The following is a 26,392-nucleotide window of genomic DNA, read 5'->3' on the forward strand; positions in this document are numbered from 1 at the left end:
ATTTAAAGCACACAATCTATAAGTCTGATTTCCACAACATTGATAGACCAGTGAGAACCAGACTTTTGGAAAACAAAAACTCATCTGTCAAACTAGCCATCTGGTCTATGTCAAAGTATTCAGCTGACTGCAGATCTATCAGAGTGACTGACTGGCAGCAGTAAAGCACCAATGTTGACACAGTGGTCCAGCTGCTACTGTTGTGCTGGGGGATTACAGCAGCAAAATCATTCTGCATCATCCTATCCTTCCTGTCTTTTTTTTTTACCGCTCCATTATTTCATTCATTCAATCTGTGGCTGTCACGCAATCTCACACTCCACCCCTCCAGACCATCTTTCTCTCACACAAGATAAATATGGTCATGCCTCCATCTCAAAGTACACAAGGTTTTCCCTAACATATGTTTGTGCATGACTAAAATCTTTATTTATACAATCACTACCATACACTGTTTCATGTACATTTGGAGCATGAGTTCTTCAGATTCCACCACTGCAGCCCTAAAACCGTGAGTCAAGTAAAATTGGACCTCTATGACAGAGTTCTAGTGATGCTGTCACACCACATGTGCATTCAAGTACATTTCAATGAGGTTTCCAGGGCTCGACAGTACCGCTTGTCCACTCGACAATGGAGAGTGAGCAGTGCTAATGGACTAATGCTCCATCCCCAATGTCTTGCCAAATGAGGAAAGTTCATTTTCAGCTGTATTTAGAATGAATCAAAATCAGTATATTTCAGTGATGTTCCTGGGGTGGAAGAAGCGTTTTCTAATAGACTGATTTGGAATAAGGCTTGTAGCATGGGAACATGTACAGATTCTGGCCACCATAGGGTAGAAAATGAAGTACCTTGAAATATCGTATATAATATACAATTTTAAAGGGTACTGTCTGGGGTATTAACCTGTGAAGTTTCAGAGATTAAACATGTCAGTAAAGTCCAAAGTTCAGTCAAAAGACATTTGCACAAGTAGAAGAAGCCCTGCTCTGATTGTGCATAATTTTAAAACATTCACAAGCACTAGAATAGTCAAATTCATATTTTAGAAATTGCTATGTCCTGATTGCAACATACAAAGCAATCACATTGTCAACAAGGATGTAATTAAATGTTGAAATGACTAAATAAAAAAATTATTTCATCATGAGGTTTATGTCGCATTAACAATCCCATTGCAGTCATTGTTAAATTATCTCCTGTTGCATTTATAATAACCATTTATATTTATTTACAGTGTCTGTTATTCTGGTTGAAATGAGATATGAATAAAATTTTATTTGTCTAAAAATACGAGGTCTGTTAGAAAAGTATTGGACCTTTTTATTTTTTCAAAAACCTGATGGATTTGAATCACGAGTGCTTGCATGAGCAAACCTTGAACCTTCGTGCGCATGCGTGAATTTTTCACGCCTGTCGATTGCATCATTTTCTGGTAAGCAGCCTTTGTGTGAGGTGTGTGTCGTGGGCTTGGCATTTTTTCATTCCAAGGAAAAAGACGGAACGACTGGAGCAGCGCTGCATCAAATTTTGCCAGAAACTGGGCGACAGCCAGGTGGAAACCATTCGGATGATTCAGACGGCTTTCGGTGACGATCCTATGGACATCACACAGATTAAGGAGTGGTACAACTGGTTTAAAGACGTCCGCACAACGGTGGAGAGCGAGCCACGCTCCGGTCGGCCATCAACATGCTGAAATAACCAGATCATTCCAAAGTGAACACTGTAGTGATGCGGGACCGTCATGTAACTGTCCAAAAAATTGCGGAAGAGGTGGACATCAACACTTTTTCGGCACATTCCACTGTGACAGACGATATGGCCATGAAAAGAGTGGCTGTGAAATTCATGCTGCTGCTCATGGCGCAGCAAAAGTGCCTTCGTGTTGAAGTCTCACAGGACATGCTGTGACATGCCCAGCTCTTCCACAATTTCTCGGATAGTCACACGACTGAAAAGTCACCGAAAGCCGTCTGAATCATCCGAATGGTTTCCACCTGGATGTCGCCCAGTTTCTGGCAAAATCTGATGTGGCACTGCTCCAGTCGTTCCGTCTTTTTCCTTGGAATGAAAATCCGCCAAGCGCACGACACACACCTCACACAAAGGCTGCTTACCAGAAAATGATGCAATCGACAGGCGTGAAAAAGTTCACGCATGCACACAAAGGTTCAAGGTTTGCTCATGCAAGCACACGTGATTCAAATCCATCAGGTTTTTGAAAAAAATAAAAAGGTTCAATACTTTTCTAACAGACCTCGTAAATGCCCAAGGTTCCTTATGTTAAACAAGAAAACATCTAATCTGAAATAACAGGTAAATTATGGTTTTAATCTTCAGATGAAGAAATGTTTCTAAAAAATCTTTTTTTTTTTTTTTTTTTACTATTTTAATTACAACTGTTCTAAACTTTTTTTTTTCAATTGTCCCAAATTTTTCCTGGCTTTGACCTTGAAAACTGAAATCAGTTCTTGCCTATTAGGATATGAATCCTGTGTAAAAATTTCATGATGATATATGAAAAATTGTGGGAAAAATTGCTAAATTTTGGCAGGCAGCCAAGGGCACAGTCTACTGGGGGTTTCTATAGGCATTCTGGACTGCGCCTTTAATATCCCAAGATATTATTATATATTCAGATGGCTTTCGGTGACGATCCTCTGGGCATCACACAGATTAAGGAGTGGTACAACCGGTTTAAAGACATCCGCACAACGGTGGAGAGCGTGTCGCGCTCCAATCGGCCATCAACATGCTGAAATGACCAGATCATTTCAAAGTGAACGCTATGGAGATGTGGGACCGTCGTGTGACTATCAGAGAAATTGCGGAAGAGGTGGACATCAGCACTTTTTCGGCACATTCCACTGTGAAAGAAGATTTTGCCATTAAAAGAGTGGCGGCGAAATTCATCGGCACGAAGCTGATGGCGCAGCAACAGCGTCTCCGTGATGAAGCCTCACAGGACATGCCCTGACATGCCCAGCTCTTGCACCATTCAGAAGATTCAGATGGTTTTCGGTGGCTTTTCAGTCGTGTGACTATCCGAGAAATTGTGTAACAGCTGGGCATGTCACAACTTGTCCTGTGAGACTTCCAACACGGACTTGCTTTTTGTTGTGCGCCATTGCGGCTCCGTCCCGATGCGCAAATTCCTCCACACGTCTTTCATTACAAAATCTCCTGTAACAGTGGAATGTGCCGCAAAAGTGCTGATGTCCACCTCTTCTGCAATTTCTCTTATAGTCAGACGACGTCCCGGATCAACACAGCGTTCACTTTGGAAATGATCTGGTCGTTTCAGCCTGTCAATGGCCCTCCGCCGCTGTGGGCCGTCTTTAATCCGGTTGTAATGCTCCTTAATCTGTGTGACGCCGAGAGTATCCTCACCGAAAGCCGTCTGAATCTTCCGAATGATTTCCACCTGGCTGTCTCTCACAGTTTCTGGAAAAATTTGATTCAGCGCTGCTCCAATCGCTCAGCCATTTCCCTGACAATGAAAATCCGATGAGGGGGGTGGACCAGTGCTCACTCAAAGCCTGCCCACAGGCGAATGACGCAACCGACAGGCGTGAAAAAACTCATGCATGCGCACGAAGGTTCAAGCTTGGCTGATGCAAGCGCACATGATTCAAATCCATATAGTCTTTTTAAAAAATAAAAAGGTCAGATAGTTTTCTAACAGACCTCATACACATAGAAACACCAGTTAATGACTTGGTTTAGTGTCTGTATAGCTGTTGGAAAAAAGCTGTTTTTGAATCTGACTGATTTCGTTGGCAGGGACCTGTAGTGTCTTCCAGAAGGCAACAGTATGAACAGGTGATATGCAGGGTGTGAGGGGTCAGAGGTGATTTTTACTGCCCGTTGTGTGGTACAGTGTGTCAATGGAAGGGAAGGTGAGGCCTGTAATTTTAGAAGATTTCTCTATTATACATTGTAGTTTTTTTTTTTTTGCATGAATAGGAGTCCAAATTTACATAACAGATAATGATGGATGAGGTGAGAATGCTTTGAATGATGGCGGTGTAAAACTGAAGCAGACTGTTGTGCCTGACTCTGAATTTTTTTGAGTTGTCTGAGAAAAAAAAAATCTTTTATTAGCTTTTTTGTAAATTTGGTCCGAATACAGTTTCCCGTTGAGTGACTTACTAATGTGTGCATCTAGGAATTTGATGGAGTTGGGCTGAGTAGAAATGAAAATGGTGATTTTGTGAGAGGGTGAGCGTGAGAAGTCGACTATGAGTTCCTGGGTTTTTGATATGTTAAGCTGTAGGTTATTGTTTTGGCACCAAGTGACTGCTTGGGTGACCTGTTCACAGTAGTGATGTTCATTTCTGTTATTGATGAGTCCAATTATTGTACTGTCATCTGCATATTTAAGAATGGAAACTGAACTGTGGGTGGATGTGAGGGAGTTTGTGTAGATGGAGAAAAGCCAAGGGGAAAGAACACAACCCTGAGGGGCACCGGTGCTGAGGGTCAGAGTTTAGGACAGGAGGCTACCCATCCTGACTCTCTGTGTCCTTTGTGACAGGACGTTATGGATCCAGTGGGAGAGAGTAGTGCCAATGTCCATGTCCATGAGTTTATTGAAGTGGTTGACCGGGTTGATTGTGTTAAAAGCAGAGCTGAAGTCAATGAACAGTATCCGGGCGTAGGTGTGGGGGGACTCCAGGTGTTGCATGATGTAATAAATGGCCAGGTTTATTGCATCTTCAACAGATCTATTATTCCGGTAAACAAACTGGTGACTGTCCATGAAAGGGAAGTAAGTTCTTTCAGGTTTGTGAGTATGATGTGTTAAAATGATTTCATTATAACCGAAGTGAGAGCTATTGGTCTGTAAGTCGTTAAGGCAGGATATTTTATTTGGATTTGGGTACCAGAATGATAATGGAGTCCTTAAAGCATTTGGGAACAATGCACTGACTGAGGGAGCTATTGAAAATGAAAGTGAAGATTGAGGCTAGCTTGGCTGCACAGTGCTTCAGGACAGCTGGGCTGACACCATCAGGCCCCGCCACTTTCCTCTTCTTATTTTTGTTAAAAGAGGCTCTGAACTCCTCCTCCTCAACAGGCATCGACATTAACGCTTGTCCAATTGTCCGGGACAAGTGTAAAATGTGATCGGACAAGCAATAGCTCTAAATCGTTGTCCGACCAGACAAGTGGCATTTTTTTTGGGTTTAAAAGTTCACATTCTTTATTTTCATCGCTCGGAACCAAAAGACCTGACCGCCACCTTTTTGTTTTCTTATTTACATCACATCTTGTCTTGCACCTCGGGAGAAAGTGTCTTCGGTTTTTCCCGCCACTCTCCACGCAGCAGACAATCGGAAAACATGATAATGTGTGCGCGAGACCACTGTATGGAGTGTGTGTTCGTAGTAGAAGCTGACATTTTTTGGGAATCCCACGGGTCACGGGATTCCCATGGGATTCCCACAGGATGGGATTCAACTTTGCTATTTATCACGTGATTGGGACGATATGGGATTAAAAATTCACGGGAGCAGACACCAAGGTTTTAGGCAGCGAGATACCAGGGAAAGCGCCAATCAAACGCAAAGCATCAACCCCTACAAGTGTAGAAGCTTCAAAGAAGAGGTATGAAGAGAAAGGAAGAGAGAGGAAGTTTGTGAGCAGCTGGACACAGGATTATCCGTGGCTGGGGCACAAGGAAGAAGCAACACAATATACTGCCATGTCTGTCGGGATTTTCCTTCAACTGCGGACCAGTAAGTCATTTTTAAATGTTGAAATAAAGAATTTGATTTGCTTTATAAAATACATACTGGCAAATGATCATGCATTGAACAGTGATGAATTCAGAAAACACAGGAGAGAAGCAGATGCATATTGGCATTTACCAATTATTTTAATTTTTTCCCCAATTGTGAACAATCACAGGAGAAAAACATTATGAGCTAGGTCTTGGTTAACGGATTAAAAGTCTAGAGGCTACGCAAGCAATATGTAATAAAATTTATTTTTTGGAAATTGAATTTTACCACCCACACAGGAGAGTGACAGTATTAACTTTTTCATGAAGTGATAAGTCACAGCAAAGTCGATGTGATAAATATTTAATCTGAATCTCAGTCCCAGAAAATGTTGAAATGCAATGATTTTTTTCAATTTCAGCTGCAATTCTTATGTTGCAATATTAAAGTTAAAGTACTTACAAACAAAAGAAGTCTGAGAGGTTTTTATTAAGTGACAAGTCAGAGCAAAGTACATGTGATAAATATTTAATTTGAATCTCAGTCACGGGTTGTCCGGACAACCAGCTTTTCCTATAGGACAAGTAAATTGCCAGGGTTACTTGTCCTAAGAACACTAAAAGGATTAATGTCAATGCCTGCTCAATAAGGACCTGAGGTGATGGTGGAGGGAATGGGGGAGAAATGGAGGGGATAGGCTGCTGTTCGAACCTACCATAAAAGTTATTTAATAAATCTGGCAAGCTACCGTCAGTGTCTGGTGAGGGGGAGTGAGCTTGTTTTATAATTTGTCATGCTTTTTAATTTTTTCCAGATTGATTTAGTGTCATTTGATTGTATTTGCTGTTCTAATTTTTGTGCATATATGGATTTAGCTTTTCTTATGGCAGATATAAGTTTGCATTTGGCTTTGTTGTAAACACTTTTCTGACCATTATTCTACAAGAATTATCGGGATGGAAATAACTGCCAGTAGAACAATATGGGCTATAAAACAATCTTGTTACATGTGTGTCCCATGTTAATAACTCTATTCAAATTTGCATTTGAAACTTATCACATTATAATGGTCAGAAAAGACCTCTGTCATCTTCAGACTTGAAGCTAATATTAGCTTAGCCACAGTTGTGATGTATTTGAGCAGGTCTGACACAAAAACATCTCAGAGTCTGACAACAGGACGTGCTGTTTACTAACAACAACATACATCTGAGCTAATGCAGTGGCTGATTTGTTCAAAATGACAATAGGTTTACAGTGCTTTACTTTTTTTTTTCTAACATGTTCAAACATTTCCATTTCATATTTCCTTTCCCAACATGTTCAAAATAGAGTAGGCAGAAATATAAATTTGTATATTCCTACTCCATTGCATAACTCAATTTAACAACCACTTTAGCATTTTTTTTAACTGTTTAAACTATGTACAGTTTCTAAACAAAGTTCAGTTTCTTCTCAAAAACAACAAACAAACAAAAACAAAAGAACAAAACAATATTTCTTTTACAGTGCCATTACTGTCCCGGTGTCACAGACCGAATGGTCCGCCCCTAAAAATTGGTCCACCCAGCCTCATTAGCGGCAACTAGGGGATTAAGGATCTTACCCAAGGGCCCTTAATGATTTTCCAGTCAGGATGGGATTTGAACAGAGGTTTCCCTCTGGTCTCAACCCCAATGCTTAACCACTAGACCATCACCTCCCCTAATTCGATCCACCAACATCAACAGCATTTTTGCTTAACGATTCCCTTATCGGTTATTCTTTAATTCACATTATGCCGGAGTTAGCTGGCAGTCAAAGATAGCTTCAACCACTCGCCATGACAAAAACACATTTTTGTCACGCTCCACTGAGGAAACTAGATTAGCTGCATAAACAATTGGGAATGAGTCCGAAGATTTACCCAGACTGACAACAAATATGAGTAAATGAAATACTTTTATGTATTTTTTATGGTTTCCTGAGGCATTTTGTGAATTCAGAAAAGCGCTCCTTGTCATCTGATTGTATTTTGTCAAATTAATATTAAACAGACTAATCTGCCCAGGTCCAGAGCGCGGATGAGGCACAGCAAGCTTGTACCAGTCAGGGACATCCAGTGCTCAGCTGCATGTCCAATAATTCTGTTCATGCAATTAAAATGTGCTTAGAATCACTGAAATTTTTAAGTGTGGTGCAGCTACTGTGCATGTACTGAAGTGCAATTAAGCGCTGCAAAACCAGCATTTGTATACAAATTTTTGTCAGAATTTGTTTCCATGTTCCGTTTATTTCATCATATAAAACCGCTAAATTAAAAAAAATATATATATGTATTTTATGGCTTTATTTTGACATGAAACATGTTTTTTTTTCTGAAAACATGACCCAGTGGAGAAAAACAAACAAACCCTTCTTCTTTTGTGGCGTATAACGCGAGCCGGCGTCCTTATTGTTACATTACTGCCACCTGCTGCACCAGTCCATTTATAGCAGTACTAAATCTTCTCGATGAGTCCAGTGTCTTTCAAGTATTTAAAAAGCTAACACTTCCCCTCTCACTTGACCTTATGGCTAATATACTTCCAACAGAAACTTATTTCAGGCCTTACAACTGATTTCCTTCAGTTTTTACTCTTTAATAAATAAACCATTCAAAAATGACAAAATATATTTTGCCTGCATGATGAAATCATCCTGCATCATTTTTATTTTTATTTTTTATTTTGCTGAATTTCATAGACTGGTACAGCTGGTGCACAGGATGTGTGCATTTTAATGTTACTATGCTGTATGTGCCTGTGGGGTTTTCCTGCTGACTGACATAAGTAGTCGGGGTGCAAACTCACATGGCGTGATTTAGGAATTTATTATGGGGCAATAATTTGTAAGCATACATTTCCCATGTAAATATTAATAAAGCCACTGTTTTATAACAAATATTGTTTTGATAGGTTTTAATCTCTTTAAATAATTTCACATACTTGCATGAAGTTTCAGTATATTTCAGAGCTCATTGCAGGTTACGGAAAGACAATTAAAGAATAGTTTTGGCAACTTCAGTGGTATCTGTCCAATGCTATGGTATTTATAGTAAGTACATATTCTATAGGCAGGTATCACTGAAAGAAGGTCTACATAGACAGATTCGGTTATTACAGTCACGGTTCCACATACCCCAACATACAAAAAATATAAAATGGAAATTCATGAATTTAGGTCTCTCTAATGGCCCCAAAATGCCTCTAAAATGCTTAAAACCTGTGCGGGTGCTGCCCCTGGACCGTGCTTTGGGCCTATGGTGACCCCCGGGCCCCCACTAATTTTCTCAGAGTTTTTTTCTTTGCCCATTCTCATCCCTGTATGTAAATCTGTATGGAACTTGGTGATTGAGTCTTGCCTCCTAAATTGGCAAAATAATTTTATCCTCAAACTCCTCCTGCTTGTAAGAAAAAAAAAATGTCAACCCTTACAGCTTCAAATTGACAAACATGCTTGGATTCCTCTTGTTAATGGGCAGGATTTAAAAAAGGTAATCAAGACCAAGTCAAATGTTACTTCGGGCATGCATATTTGTGTACTACAGTGAGGAAAATAAGTATTTGAACACCCTGTGGTTTTGGAACTTCTCCCACTTACAAATCATGGAGGGGTCTGAAATTTTTATCTTAGGTGCATGTCCACTGTGAGAGACAGTCTAAAAAAAAAAAAAAAAATCCAGAAATCGCATTGTATGATTTTTTAACAATTTATTTGTATGTTACTGCTGCAAATAAGTATTTGAACACCTACCAACCAGCAAAAATTCTGGCTCTCACAGACCTGTTAATTTGTCTTTAAGATGCCCTCTTATTCTGCACTCTTTGCCTGTATTAATTGCACCTGTTTGAACTTGTTATCTGTATAAAATACACCTGTTCACACACTCAATCAATCACACGCCAACCTGTCCACCATAGCCAAGACCAAAGAGCTGTCTAAGGACACCAGGGACAAAACTGTAGATCTGCACAAGGCTGGGATGGACTACAGGACAACAGGCAAGCAGCTTGGTAGAAGACGACTTATGATTATTTATTAGAAAGTGGAAGAAACACAAGATGACTGTCAATCTCCCTCTGTGTGGGATTCCATGCAAGATCTCACTTTGTGGGGAAAGGATGATTCTGAGAAAGCTCAGAACTACACAGGAGGACCTGTTCACCAGTGATCATCTGGATGATCCAGAGGAGGCATGGGAGAAGGTCATGTGGTCAGATGAGACCAGAATAGAGCTTTTTGGAATCAACTCCACTTACCATGTTTAGAGGATGAGAACAACCCCAAGAAAACCATCCCAACCGTGAAGCATGGGGGTGGAAACATCATACTCTTGGGTACTCTTCTGCAAAGGGGACAGGACAACTGCACCGTATTGAACGGAGGATGGATGGGGTCATGTATTGTGAGATTTTGGCAAACAACCTCCTTACCTCAGTAAGAGCATTGAAGATGGGTCATGGCTGGGTCTTCCAGCATGACAATGACCCCAAACACACAGCCAGGGCAACTAAGGAGGGGCTCCGTAAGAAGCATTTCAAGGTCCTGGAGTGGCCTGGCCAGTCTCCAGACCTGAACTCAATAGAAAGTCTTTAGAGCTGAAACTCCAAACCTGAAAGATTTGGAGAAGATCTGTATGGAGGAGTGGACCAAAATCCCTGTTGCAGTGTGTGAAAACTTGGTCAAGAACTACACGAAACATCTGACCTCTGTAATGGCAGACAAATGTTTCTGTACCAATTGTTAAGCTCTGTTTTTCTAGGGGGTCAAATACTTATTTTATGCAATAAAATGCAATTATTTAAGAATCATACAATGTGATTTACTGGATTTTTTTTTAGATTCTATGGAGGAGTGGACCAAAATCTCTGCTGCAGTGTGTGCAAACCTGTTGACAAACTACAGGAAACGTTTGACCTCTGTAATTGCAAACAAAGGTTACTGTACCAAATATTAACATTGATTTTCACAGGTGTTCAAATACCTATTTGCAGCAGTAACATACAAATAAATTATATTATATATAAAATCATACATTGTGATTTCCAGATTTTTTTTTTTTTTTTTTTTTTTAAGATTATGTCTCTCACAGTGGACATGCACCTAAGATGAAAATTTCAGACCCCTCCATGATTTCTAAGTGGGAGAACTTGAAAAATCGCAGGGTGTTCAAATACTTATTTTCCTCACTGTACATACGAAGCAAAAAGCAGTATGCATTTAGTAATAGATGAACTACCTCCATAGTGTGCAAATGGACTACACTACTCTATCTCATGATGCAGCTGGAGCATGTCAACTAGTGTGCCTTAATTGAGAGAGTGGTGACATGACGAGTCCTGGGAAAAAAAAAAAAAAAAAAAAAAATCGGTCATGTGGCTCATGGTGCCATCTTGGATTCAAAACAGCATTCACTGTTAATCTCTCTCAGGGGTGGGCAACTTGTTCCAGAAAGGGCCAAGAGGGTGCAGGCTTTCTTTGCAGTCACTGACTCCACCAGGTGATTTCAATGATTAATATCACTTTGAGCAGATGGAATCAGTTAATCAGTGAAATAAGGAAAGTTGGGTTTTTTCCTCACCAAAATGGGTTCTGAACTCACTGCAGTTTATTGTCTGGAATAGCCCCAGATTGCATTTCAGAGCTTCTAGAATTCAAAAATTTTCGTGCAGGTGGTGTTGGGGGGTAATTTTGGGTTTCAGCTTTTTTGTTTTTCACCACTTTCATCCCTGAATATGTCAATCATGAGTCACTTTTGTGCGGATTAAAGTCACTAACTGGGACTCCCGTCTTGTTGCGAAAAAGAAATGAGAATCATCCTTCAATCTGTTCACACAGAACACAGGATGGCTCTCTGCCGAGTCACGTTAGAATGATATAGTAGTCTAGTCGGAATTAATAACTTCAAAGTGAAATGCTGTTTAAATCAAATGACACCTCTTTCCAAACGTAATACAAACTGCAATCGACCAAAACGTTTTTTTCCCCCCGGGACAGAGAGACATTCCTGCCAAAATGTCTCAAAAGAAATGCTTTAGACAAAAACTACAGATTTTATTTATTTTTATTTATGTCCAGAGATCAAGGATCCAGTGACTAATTTAAAATGTTGACATAGAAAACCTGTAAAACCTACTTGTAGTACACAGAAATTCACAAGGTATGGATAAGGGAATCGATAAGGAATTGGATCAGTAAGCAGAATCGATAGATAAAATCTTATCAATACCCATCCCTATTCTTGAGTGTGTGGAGTTGCAGAACATGTCCAGAATATGCTCTGCAACTGATTTTTACCCCATGGCATATCATAAAAGTGCATTTTTTTCTGTGGAAAGCAAATGTGGCGGGGACTCATGACATTCTTTTGTGAACTTACAGCAATATTGTCGTCACTATGTTGTGGAAAGGTGCAGGCAGTGGTGGGCACAGCTAACCAAAAAGTTAGCTTCGATAACTGGTAATCAGCTAACTGAAAAGTCAGGGCTGTACGCTTAGCTTTTTCACTAGGAGCACAGGTGCTCCTAAATGAAAAAATTTAGGAGCACAGATAGAAATTTAGGAGTACTGTGAAATTTCTTGATACAATTTTATTATTAACGCAAAGACACATACTGTACAGAGAGTACCTTTTCCACACACACATGCACATTTTATATGATTCTATTGTATTTATTTGTTTTTACTTCCTTTTCTATCGTTATTTACATCATTGCTTTTGTCCATTTCATTACTTTTTGCTGTGTATTTCTTGTATTATTTTAAACCCTCACACACACATAACATCCCGGTCCCACTTTTTATACTCAGGTCGCCTGCTATGCTTAGCTACATTCAACCAAGGGTCCACAGCAGGATGTGGATCAAAGTTCTCTAAAGCTGGCCCCTCCAGGGTGATCCTCATGAGGTCTTCAGTGGTGGAGACCGCTAGGCTGCTTCTTTTGGTGCTCTCACTACACACTTTATACACTTTTCTCAATCAGGCATAAACATTTTCTCACTTTTCTCTCATGTGTAAACACTCTCAAAGTTCAAACCTGAGTAGAAAAATAAGACCAACCTGTTTTCAGGCCCAAACATTTGTTTGAGAAATAAAAATAGAACGTTTTCCTATAAATAATTATGATGGCTTTTAGAACTAACTAATTTAATTTTAACGATCAACGTACGAGGTTAGACACATAAGAAATTATTAATAGTGACTGACCAGTATTTCACAGTTCCTCTGATCGCGCCTCTTCGTCCTGGCGCCGCTGCGCTGTCACGTCTTTTTCCACTGACTGCAGGAAAAACACCTCTGTTGAAAGCGTTAAGGACAAGTTGGAACATCTCCTGCCTGTTAAACAATTTCTCATATACTCACTCCACTGAAAGCCATCAAAAGCCGCCTGGATTTTACAAATGGTTATCAACACGGAGGTGTTTTTCCTGTGCCGCCGCACCGCGTCGGCTGCGTCCCAACGCGCGGACCCGTCCGCACGTCTTTCATTAAAAAAATCTCCTTTAACAGTGGAATATCCGGATAAAATGCTGAAACCGACTTCTTCTGAAACTTCTCTGTTCTCTCACGACGTCCTGGATCAATAGAGCCTGAAATGTGGAGGTTTTCAGCTTGAACAGGCTGACGACGGCGGCTGAGAGCGCTGAGCGACGTCTCGCACCGTGGGAAGTCCTTAAAGCGACAGAATCACCTCAAAATCTCTCATCAGCCGTTAAAATTTTCACTGAAAACCAGCTTAATTTTTTGAACCGTGTCCACTTCGATGTGTCTCACAGGTTTAGAAAAAATTTTGATCAAACAACGCGCCAGTCTCTCAGCAACTTCTCAGACAAAGGAATTCCGAAGAGGGGCTGGACGACTCCTCCCACAAGGAGTGCTCACAGGCGAATGACGTCACCGACAGGCTTGGAAAAACTCACGCATGCGCACGAGGGTTCAAGCATGTCTGACGTAAAAACATATGAATGAAATCCATATAGTTTTTGAAAAAAATAAAAAGGACCGTTACTTTATTGACAGCCCTCGTATTTCCATTAAAAACCCCGAGCAGTCTGAACGTGCAAAGTAACAAAGGTACAAATTAAAGTTCAGCACTCTGACACTAGCTGATTTATGGATTTGTGGAGTCATCTCTGTGATTAAAAGCCCAACTGTTTATTTTTTCACACCGTGCTCAGACTCGGACCTGAAGCCTGATGTGCACATGTTAAATCAGACACAAATGGCTGTGATTTGACACTTTTCTGCTTTTACTCCTTTGTCTGCCATCATGTTATAACAGTTTTACAGTGCGCACACTGATTAAAAATGGATCAGAAAAGTCCACAACTTTACAGCACAAAGTCATAAAACAGGAAAATGTACAGCTTACCTTTTGAATTGGAGGTGATGATTGTAGAAAGTAAGGCTTGTTGAGGGTCAAATTAGTCCAGAATAAAACATAATCCAGAGATGGAGAACTTTAAACTGTCACGCAAGTCATTGCATGACACAGTTACAGAGCCGCAGCTGCATAAATCAGGCTTTAAATTAACTAAATAAATCATCATAAATTGTAAATTTCTGTAAATTTGATAGTTTAACTATATTTATTTTGATAGTACCTGTACCTGGATGTGTTGCTGTATGTGGTTAAATGATTAAAAAAAATGTTGAAATCATTAAAGGTTTATTCAGTAGTTCAGCACATTTGGACCCAAAATGGCGCCATGTTCTGAGTTGATGCCGCTCTTTCCATTAAGGCACCCTACTGTCAACCAAAGAGAAACTTACCAGGAAAATTCAAAAACGACAGAGGAAAAAACATGAAAACTGTCACAGCATTTCAGGGAATGTTGAATTGCACAAATATTAGGGGTGTCACAGTTAGGGCAGTCACAATTATTACAATGTTCGCAAATCACGATTATTTTTCATATTCGCGAATATTTTTCATATTTGTGATTACAGTGAATTATTTATTTTATTAACAAAGATGCATAAAACGACTCTGAATCTGACATCACTGTGCTGCGCCAGCAGCAGCCGCACGCAGCGTTGCTGCCTCACTGCTTCACTGGCTTTGTTTAACCCTCATCTTGGTCGGATGGTTAGCAAGGTTAGGATAATAACATGGAGGATGAGAAGGTTCTGGTTCCAAAGACACGTACCACGGCACCACTGTGGATGCATTTTGGTTTTAAGATAAGGGAGAGCCCAGTAATGTGGAGGAAGCGATATGTAAACTTTGCCATAAAACAGGGCCGGTCAAAACCGCTAACACAACAAATCTGAAACAACATCTACAGACCCACCACCCACAGCAATACACCGAACATGGAAAGACCACACCAGCACAATCACCACCCGGTGCAACAGCAGCTGGTGCATCCCGTCAACTGGCTCTTGGCAAATGTGAGTTTGCTTCAATACTTGCCCTGTTGTAAGAGATTGATCACAATAAATCCTCTTAAGGAATGGAGAAGATACTAATGTCTTTGTCTATTTCTTGATGTTCAAAACATCACTAAATTGCTCTTATTCATTAAAATGTACAGTACAGCACAGAATGTGTATCGTTAAAGCTAATTTTACTATGATAGTAGAATATAAATAAGGGGGAAACAAGAAAAAAATAGACAATATATTCGTCAATCGCAATTATTTGTCTGACAATCATCTCCAGAAATTCCTAATCGTGACAGCCCTAGTCACGGTACAGTTTGCATTTGTGTTTTGACATCACGGTTCAGTATGCGTTCAGTACAGTAATTTTAGTCTATGAGGACTGAGCAGTAGAGCGCTGCAGTCAGGCATATTAGCACTGTGAGACAAAGTATAAATGTAAACTCTTTTTTCATTAAATGTTTATGAATTGATTACATCTTGTCATTTGTGTTGTGATGAATTTACTGTGCAGCTCATTGTTTTGTTTTTAGTGATGTGTCAGACCCCCTTCAATATATTGTCCATTTTAAGTTTCAGGGCTTGATATAAACCAATTTGCCCCACTGGCCCACAGGGCCAGTAGAAGAAGTTAGTGGCCTACAGTGTAGGAGCACTGGCCCATGGTTTTGCATGCGAGAGTTCATGATATTCCAACTTGAATTCCTGCAAATAAAACTGCCTATATAATATAAAACAATCCAGAAAAAAAACATAAAATTGTCTATGGACCATGAAGTTAAAAAAAAAAATCATAGGACATTCTCAAGTGTAAAAAATAAAGTGACTCCCATAAAATTTAGAGGGCATTTTTTAAGCAACCCTCAGATTTGGCTAACTCACAGTCAGAAATGTAAAATACAGATGTAGGTCCATATCAAAACTAAAATGTATACCTTGTCTGGATTGGAGTTATAGATCTAAAAATTGAAAAAAAAAATGCTTGGCTCCTTTGCTAATGTTGTCACCGTGGGCAAGCTGGTCAGAGTTTTAAACTAGCTTCAAAACAGAAAGTGTCTACCAGGAACAAGCATATACTTTGCTTACTTGTCAGCATACGGTGGATAGGCCCTGCAGATTTGACAGAAAACCTCATTCTTCTCTTGGTCATGACCAAGCCACGGCCATTTCTGTGGCCAGGTCGGGACAAAACCTCTCTTCCTCTTGTTTCTTTCATATAGCCTGTCTCTCTCCCTTAACTCATCATCACTAAGCTTCCTCTTCTGGCCAGTTCCTTTCCTGGTTTTGTCCGGGTTTGGGTGAATGTAGTTTAAACACATTTCAATTCGAATTTCAAAGCGTTCTGTTAGATTTGCGTCTTGTCTTCGTTTCCTGCAGCTTCCCGTGAATTTAAAGATGCTAACGAACATTGCCGAAGATCGTGACGGAAACGGCCAAACGCACGCATCGACAACATACATTTCAATATGCGCTAGATTCTGCTGGAGCATGGAACGTAGTTAGGGATTCCACTTATCGATACCGCTTGTGAATTTTCTGTGTACTAAAAGTAGGCTTTAAAGGTTTTTTATGTCAACATTTTATTGAGTCTTAAAGTAAATAAATATGAAATTTGTCGCTGGATCCTTATACTCTGGACCTAAATAAACTCTACATGGTGACTCCTTGATCTCTGAATATAAATAGAAATAAACAAAATCTGTGTTTTTTGTCAAAAGCATTTTCTTTCAGACATTATTAGCATGAATGTCTTTCCATACCTCTGAGCTGAGCTCTTGCAGCTGTGCTTCACGTCAGCATCAGTGTAATTCATAAAGAATGCACGATGTCTCATTTTGGGAAGAAAAAATGTTTTAGTCGACTGTAGTTTATTTTCTGTATTACAGCATTTGGAAAGAGGTGTCATTTTATTTAAAGTGGCAAGTCGTTTTGAAGTTATTAATTCCAACCGGACTGTGTCTCAGCAGAGAGCCGCGCAGCGTTTGAAACTGTGCCAACGGAACAGAGGACGATTCTCATTTCTTGACTGCCACAAGACAATGTTATCTGAGAACTGTAGAACGAATGAGCAAGTACAAATGCAGATAGATGGGGTGCAGTTTGAAAGGGTTAATGAATATACATTTCTTGGGGCAATAATAGATGAGAAACTCAGTTGGAAACCACACATCAAATATATACAAACCAAATTATCAAGAATTATTTTAGTGTTAAAGAAGCAAAACATCACAAGATCACAAATCACTCCGCATCCTACACTGTTCCACTGTCTTACCAGATTTCAATTACAGTGTAGAGATCTGGGGCAATAACTACATGAGTCTGATAAAATCACAAAGTATTCTTCAAAAAAGGGAAATACGGGTCATTCATAATGTCACTATTAGGGATAGGTATCGAGAACCGGTTCCGTTCGGGTATCGTTAAATGATTCGATCCACCGACATCAATAACCTTTTTACTTAACGATTCCCTTATTGGTCCTTCAGAGTGGCCGTTGTTTTTGGGGATGTTTGTCAGGAAAATTATAATTTCTCTACATTGATTATAGACGCTGCAGGAGGTCTGTAATCAACTTTTCTGCAGCGCGGCTTTGCTTTGAACCTTGAACCAATCAAAGCAGTGATTCGCAGATTGAAGCAGTCTTCGATCATTGCTTCGTTGATTTTTTTTTTCCTTTCTCTTTCCCCCGCTAAAACCCTAAAGAGCATATAGCTGTGAGTATTATTTACCTTTTTTATGTTAAACCGACCTGTTATGGTCTTCTGAAACAGTTGATAGATGTATTTTATAACTTAAAAACAGGACCGATGCTAACACCTTAGCATGTCTATGGCATTTTCAATGTTAAAATTAGCATTAAGCAGTTGCAGCTGTCAAGCATTTGTTGTCGTAAAAGATTCAAATGTATTACAAATTGTAACATTTTTGAAATGTATTTTTGTTTATATATTAATAATAATAGCAAGTACAACAATAATAGTAATAATAACTAATCTAATGATTATATACAATTTTAGAGAGACAAAAAGAACCTGAATAAAAACACAACAGAAAATATAAAACCAACTAACAATGATTATACATACATACAGAAATAAATAACTGTTTCCTGTGAACACCTAGTGACTCTTACACCTCCATTTCATTCATGTCTTATTTAAAGTAGACCTGCATTGAAATAAATGTGGTCAGATTTCAGAAAGAAATAGCTGATATGTATTTGTAAGACCCTTGTGAATGCAGTAAAGTAAATCTGTAAGCCCAAATTTGTAATTCAGCGGAGAAATCTTCGTTTAAAATGACAAATTTGCAGCTAAAATTTAGCCCTCTGTGAAAACAGTTTGTACAGCCGTATCATTTCCATGACGTCAGGGACAAGACGAAGCGCTCCAGCCTTCAGTCCGATCCCGCACTGAAATTGATTTTATCTGTTAGTAATGTTACTTATACACATCCTGGTTTCAACATCCAAAAGTAAGCTGCAATGAATGTGAGCTACAGATCTGTGTGCTCAGATCAGCAACGACATCGACAGCGGGCGCCGTTCTTCCTCTCCCGCTCTCTGCCTCCGCTACGCTTGCTGTTTTAATGCGAAGCGGCCAGTACACCTGTTGCTGCAAGGACAGACTTCTTGCGGCAAAATCCACAGCACCGCACGTCTCGGCAATCGGAGCCCCAGAGCTCCATGGATGCTGAGAGAGGTTTATATATTTTTAATGACTGGGATTATTTGCGGGTCTCGCCTCCATATCCAGCAATGGTACCGGAGGCGAAAGACAGTAGATTTTCATTGCGACACCACGCAATCAAACGGGCATATGAAAAAGTCCCCCAAAATAATTTTCAAGCACAAATAAAAGAAATGTGTACTCACCAAACGTGCCGCAAGACAATATGAAGTTTTTAAAAAAGTAGATCCTTCCGTATAAGACAAGAAAAAGGTGCAGATGCAAACTGACGTAAATCCACAAATTACAATTGGCGCAATGCATGCTGGGAGAGGGTCCTGTCCGTGACGTCTCGGCAACGTCCATGATGAGAGCGACAATTTGCGGAGGGCTAAATGTTAGCTGTAAATTTGTCATTTTCAAATGAAGATTTCTCCGTTGAATGACAGATCTGGGCTTGCAGATTTACTTTACTACATTCAGAAGGATCTCATGTGTAAATGTAAGTCATTTTTTGTTCAAAAAATCTGACTGCATTTTTTTGAATGCAGGTCTCCTTTAAGTTTAATGACAGTTTGTTTCGGTCAAACCATATTTTCAATGTGTTAAACTCAGTGATTTCCTCCAGAACTATCTGCCAAGCTAGAAAACTGCTGCATCCTAGTAAGAGCAGAATACTACTAAAATGGATGCTGCACTCACTGTAGTTTATCGTCTGGAATAGCCCCAGATTGCATTTCAGAGCTTCTGGAATTCAAACATTTTCGTGCACGTGGTGTTGGGGGGTAATTTTGGGTTTCAGCTTTTTTTGTTTTTTTACCACTTTCATCCCTGAATATGTGAAATCGTGAGTCACTTTTGTGCAGATTAAAGTTACTAACTGGGACTCCTGTCATGTTGCGAGTAAGAAACGAGAATCATCCTCCGTTCTGTTCACACAGCTCCAAACGCTGCGCAGCTCTGTGATGAGTCAAGTTAGAACGATAGAGTCCAGTCGGAATTAATAACTTCAACGCGAAACACCGTTTTGTTTATTTTTATTTATGTCCAGAGATCAAGGATACAGTGACTAATTTCATATTTATTTACTTTAAGACTATAGAAAACCTGTAAAGCCTACTTTTAGTACAAAATTCACAAGAGGTATCGATAAGGGAAACGATAAGGAATGGGATCGATAAGCAGAATCTTATCAATACCCATCCCTAGTCAATATCAAGACCATACTCACTCACTCTTCTTAAAGTCAAAACCATTAAAATTAACAGACATAGTAAAATTCCAAACAGGACAGATCTTGCACAAAACAAAAAAATGACCTTTTACCAAAAACATACAGAAATTGTTCAGGGATGGAGAAAAGGGATATCAATTGCGCAGGAAAAACAACTTCAAAATTAATAAAATCCGTACAAACAAGATTCTGCATTTCATTTTGTGGGGTGAGACGGTGTGGGTGAGGAGTTCAAGTTGCATCCAAACATTTAGCAGTTTAAAACAAAATATAAAGAATGTGTTTTCACAGGGTAGAGGGATGAAGTGGAGGTGTAAGAGTCACTAGGTGTTCACAGTTAACAGTTATTAATTTCTGTGCACAGTTCTATGCACTGAACCATCATGTGCCTACCATACGGTTCAATACAAATACATGTCTATAGTGTGACAGCCCAAACAAATATATATCATGAGGTATTAAAAAAAAAAAAAGTGTGGCGCTGCAATATTTTAATAATATTATAGTAGTTTTGACCATTTGAAGCGTGAATCCTTCCTGAATGGTGATGATTTCTTCATCTGGAGTGGGTTCGGGATCTTTTTCTTCCTCCTCCAGCTGCTGCATGTCAGTGATGAGGGCTTCGTCAGTGCGGAAGAATCTGGACGATCATTTTTTTCATCTCGAGTGGGTTCGGAATCTTTTTTTTCCTCCTCCGGCTGCTGCACGTCAGTGCTGAAGAGCCCTGGCGATTCTAAGTTTTTAGATGCAACTTTTTAGCTCCATACTACCAGTTCAGATTTGGCCGGAATTTAGTGTATGTGGCAGGTGCATATGTGGCAGTGTGTGAGGCACTGACGTATGATCCCTCGCAAAAATGGTCAAATCAAAATAGACTTTTTTTTTTTTTTTATAGGTAGTCTAAATTTTTGGAGCCCACAACTTCACCGCCAGTAAAACCAAATCACAACTTAAGTATGCGCGTGTTAACAGTGCTCACCTGTATGCAGATGCAGGGATAAGTGCAGAACTGGTTTCTTGTGTTTTTTAACTCCCTTCATAACAACTAACAATTCTTGTTTTAGTTGTTCTTTGCACTGATGTATCTTTGTAAGATTTGGGTTATCTGGGTAATTAAGGTAAAGGTTAGGGTTACAGCTGAAACAATTAGTTTCAATTAAAATGTTCGAGGCAAATTCTGTGCCTCGAACATATGTACTGGCATATGTACTAACATTGTAGTACATATGCCAGGCCTGTGTGTTTCGTCCGCTGCCTGGTCTCCACTCTACGTGGGGAGTGGCTATTCACTTGACTGCCTCTCTCTGCCCGGTGTGAGCGGCTAAGCACAGCCCTCACAGCTCCGTCCTTGTCCACACTGACAGTCTCTGGAAGAAGCCCACTCTTCCTTCTGTGTTTTGCTCAGACTCGCACTGACTGTTTTGCTTTTTAATTTTCGCCTTTTTGGGCAACACACAATCCTTCACAAACACGGTAACTCAAATAAAATAACAGCAGAGAAAGAGGGATAAAAAAAAAATCATGCAGGTACCCACTTCACCAGTCTTAAAAAAAAAAAAAAACCTTAAAATGGTTAAATTTTACACGGTGGGGAAAACAAAAAACAAAAAGGCACACAAAATGTCAAAACTTTGGCCCAACTTTGGCTGAGCTCCTGACACCAGGAAAGATCCAAAACTTGTAAAGATGTGAAAAAAATAAATAATTACCCAGGAAACCAGAAAGGGATACACTAAATTTGATGACACAGCGACATTGTGCCACTGCTTAGGGAGAGCCCTGGACTGTTGATGTTGTTAAAAAAACGCAAAAGTACTTTTTATCCGATTACTCGATTAATCGCAAGAATAATCGATAAAATACGCGATTACTAAAATAATCGATAGCTGCAGCCCTAGTTAGGGTGATGGTTAGGATGTCATGTCACTGCCGTAATAATAACAAAAACCTATCAACACATAGTTATGGTTACTGTACAGCCAATAAAAAAATGACAAATGGAAATACCACTTTTCAGCTATGTACTCATATTTGCAGATCACATGATATGGGAGGAAAATCCTAAGATGACTCATGAAAATAATGGCTGGTTGTGTGAAAGATAGACATGCCTTCAAACTTGTACTGAGCAACAACAACTAACAATAACTTAACATCTAACCACACATAAAGGGAAAGAAATGCTTGCAAAACGTCACTTGTGACAAGCCACAACATTCCTTCCAGTGTTCCCTAAAGTCATGTGCAATCCGCTGCACTTGAAACACAATAACGTAGGTAATAAACAAGATAACATTCACTTCGAAAGTAAAACCTACAGCATACATAATTCGCTAAAATAAGTGGCAGAAGAAATTTCTGCAAACACCCAATGTCTAATAATTTACAGAAAACCTAACTGCGTTCATGCTGCGCCCTCATCGTACTTTCAAAGGGAAAGTGTACGAGCAGTACGTGAAGGCAGCATTATTCTACTCCCATAGTGCTGCGCGCTCTGGGAGCCACTCATCCAAAATCTCCGTCACTTCACTGCCACGCACAGAACAACTGTCCGCCCTCAAAGTCCACTTTTGCTCCTCACAGCGCTAATGTACCGAGACAGCTGAGTGTTCACATTTCAGTAGAACTCACCGTTAGTTGTGTGCTTTTTGACAGTTTGTCCACAGTCTCGGAGCGTCACTGTCACTGCTACGGTCCGCCCACCCGAAAGTGCACTCAGCTGGCCGCAGACTAACATGCTCCGCCCCTTACAAATGCTTCTCTAATCAAAACCTCAGCTGCATGAATGGCACATGCATTCTCCAATCACAGTAAGATAAACTTTGAGTGACGTAGAATATATGCAATCGTAGTTTCCAATTTTCAAGCAGGTCGCCTGTCGTCACCAGTCCCGCTTTTGACAGACAAACTGTGCATTCAATGGAGAAGTTCCACTCCTTTTACGGGACGGTGCCGGTCCAATAACCGCAGGGAATGGGTTCTGGATACGGCCACGGTCGAGGAAAACGCCCTGATACCGCCTGAATCACAGGAATGCGAGCGGCGTAGAAATTGTTCCTTTCAAAACAATGAATTCACGTTTATTAGACGTGTACCAAATCAAATAACCAAACGTATATGTTTGTTTTGGCGTAAATATCGCAAGACAGTTAATAATTTATGTTCAAAAGTCATATTATAAAGTTGACACTCATTCACTACGCTTTATAATCCTGAGCAGGCACGCATGTGACGAGTAATGAGTCAAATAAAGCTCTTTGACGCCTGTAGACACCAAAGTGACCGTAATAATTAAATAAATTCAAAAGTAAATAAATCGCATTTATTTTCTCAATAAAGGACAGAGTTCATCTCTTCCAAATGGGTCATCCTGGCATAAAGTGGGTTTGTAGCGGCATCTTGTGGCTATTCCAGATACTACAATCTGCAATGAACTGCATAAGTGGAAATTTGTCTCAGAGCTCACGGGACTGGTTGAGGCGTGGGTGCAGCCAGGGGGCGACAGACGACACTCAGATGCACTTTCGACAATCGCCGCTGGTGGCGCTGTGGAAGCGCATCTTGGACTGCTGGTGATAATGTCAGCCTTCACAACAGTGTAATTTAACATACTTTTTTTTTGTCTTGATGGATCATTATTGCGGTTTATTTTTGTCGTGAGCAGAATACTGAAGACACGATGGATAACCATGGGGAACGCTGGGACTGTTGTGGCGAATAAAATAATTACAGAAAAGACTTAGCTCTTAAAATAAGCTATTTATTTTCTGCTTGTTGGCGGCTGAGAAACACCCGGCGCAAACACAGAGAGACCTTAAAAACGTTGTTGTTATTCACACGCAATTCTATGATAAGGAATTAAGCTGTGATTTTTTACTCGGAGAGAAACAATGCCAACAGGTCAGATGTAAACTTTGTTTATGTTCATTTAAAAAAAAATTAAAATACAAGCTCTATAGTAATTCTTCCTGTTTGCTGGACGTGGATTTGTTTAGAATGGAAATAAATATATGGGTTGCCGCGGAGCCATGTCACTTCCGGTCCGTGAAGTGGCCAATCCAAAGGCGAGAATTCGTACTTCCGCGACTGGCCGCCTAATGAAAACCACCTCGGGCTGCATTGATTGTCTGTTGAAATCAGCTGGTTTAGTTTTGTCTCTAACTTGCTTCTAACAGCAGGCTGATAGCTCTCACTGTGGAAATGATGAGATTTATACATCAAGCTGACCTGAAATGAACCACTGTACATTGAATCACTGACTTTATTGAGTCTGACCCCTTTGAAACGTGACCAAATTACATGTATTTGTATTGAGCTGTGCGATGTTTTCATCAGGCAGAAATGTCCACCAGAGGGCACTCGGTGTAAAGTCCACGCAGTCCATTGACAGCTTCAGGTTCGGACAGAAATATGAGCCGCTGTTCATAAAACTCACACTGTAAAGCCGCGTTCACACCGGGCGCAACGCGATGCCACAAATTCAAGTCTGCTGCCATTGCCCGGTGTGTCGCTCTGCTTTCGCTGCGAAAATTCGCCCCAGTGCTCTTAATTGTTGTGGAAAGCTGACAAACTTCACCAGCGGCGCCGTCCCTGGGTTCACAACATCCTCATGAGACGTTCCCAATTCGGGGAGTTTCATTATTTGCTGCTGTAGCTGCGTCTGGATGACGGCCGCTTTCAGCGGTACTTCCACCTGTCCACCTTCCACTTCTAATTGTGAAATAAAGGACAAAAGGGACATAAGTCCTGCTCACAGGCTGGCTACCAGAGACAGGACATTTTAACATCCAACTCAGTCAAACTACAGACATCTCCACATCACTACATATCCAGTCCCTGATTGGTCATCGCAGCGCGACAAGACGAAAAAGTTCAGATTTTTCAACTTGGGGAGGAGGGCGACGCGACGCGATATCGCGCCACAAATGCGCCAATTGCTCAAAATTGCTTCATTCGCATCGCTTCATTCGTGTCCATCGCATCGCGTTGCATGGCTTGGCGCCACAACACGTCCTTCCATAGGGATTACATGGCAACCTGTCGCCGCTGTCGCTCGCATCGCGCCTGGTGTGAACGCGGCTTAATGACCAACTCCAAGCAACACAAATGCAATGTAAAGCATACTATTCCAATGTCCCCTTTGATTTCTGAGCAAGTCACAATACTGTCAGTACAGATCATCAGTTTATGGATGTGCGCAGTTTGCATGAAGACTTTAGTTTGACTGTGGCCAGTGGTGGGCACAGATAACCAAAAAATTAACTTCGATAACAGATAATCAGATAACTGAAAAGTTATCTTTGATAAAGATAAAACGATAAACCACCCAAAAATGTATTGGAAGTTACAGATAACTGATAAATTCCACTATTGTCTCGGGAATAGTTGCAACTACTAACAAGCTGATTTTGAGTTTTAACACCGTGATCGCTTTTGGAAGCATCAAAAGTGACAACAGACCCAAATAATGAATCAACACTTTTGTCTTTCAGCATCCTGCCCCCTGCTGGAAGCGCTAGTTTACTACATGGCTTCCAGCACAGACGCAACTGAGAGGAATGAACTCAGATGAAAATCAAACCTGTTTGAATTTCTTGTGCCTGTGCAAACACTGCAGACCTGTCTTGTAATGTTCTTTTGTTTTTTTGTTTTTTTAAACTTTGATGTCTCCCATCGAGAGTTTTTCTAAATTAAGTTTGAAAAAAAGCTTCTGTTGATGTTTTGCTTCTGGAAACATGAGTCCGACGTGTGGTTTTTGAACATACAATGTGTGTGAGAACATAAATCGGGCGCTCTGAACTTTTACACCGTGCGGTTCTGTGGTACAGTGTCTGCCCAGCTTCAGTCTGGGCACTGCCATGAACACTACTGGCCAGTAGATGGCAGTAGAGACCTTGAAAACTTGCCAAAACAAAATTCCAGATAATCTGTGTTGCTACTTGCTACGTTTAAGATGCGTGGAATTTAATAAAAGCAAACACAAAAACAACATCTATAAACCCAGAGAATATATTCACGAGAGTTTTAGGCACTAGAGTTTAATGCTGTTGTCCTGATCAGAGTGTCTCAAATGCATTCTCCTGTCGTGAACATACTGAGATTACCGTACTGAGATTACCCTATCCTATTCATAATGCACTGCTGGGCACAGCATGCCCACACTAAAACCTTAAAAATTAGCGCATTACTTTAAAACTAAAACATATATCTGATAATTTCACTTTATGAAACTTCAAAAGTGACATTAATTTAAATAAATTAATTAAATAAAATAAATAATAAAATAATAAATTAATTTAAATAAATTTGGTTAAAATTTGAACCATAAGTTAAAAATGTATGCCTCTGG

At 40.1% G+C, this 26,392-nt stretch overlaps 1 protein-coding gene across 2 annotated transcripts in view; it reads right to left on the bottom strand.

Moving 5' to 3' along the window:
- LOC117512155 (microtubule-associated protein 4) overlaps positions 1 to 22,795 on the bottom strand; it is a 418,222-nt gene extending 395,427 nt beyond the window's left edge. For both annotated transcript variants that reach the window (XM_034172151.1, XM_034172135.1), the window contains exon 1: positions 22,675 to 22,795. In XM_034172151.1, the coding sequence (XP_034028042.1) occupies positions 22,675 to 22,780 (106 nt within the window). In that variant the 5' untranslated portion in view covers positions 22,781 to 22,795. The remainder of the gene's footprint in view (positions 1 to 22,674) is intronic.
- Positions 22,796 to 26,392: the final 3,597 nt, after the last annotated feature.

The sequence above is a fragment of the Thalassophryne amazonica genome, chromosome 1 (genome assembly GCF_902500255.1).
Source record: "Thalassophryne amazonica chromosome 1, fThaAma1.1, whole genome shotgun sequence".
In the NCBI taxonomy this organism is placed as follows: domain Eukaryota; kingdom Metazoa; phylum Chordata; class Actinopteri; order Batrachoidiformes; family Batrachoididae; genus Thalassophryne; species Thalassophryne amazonica.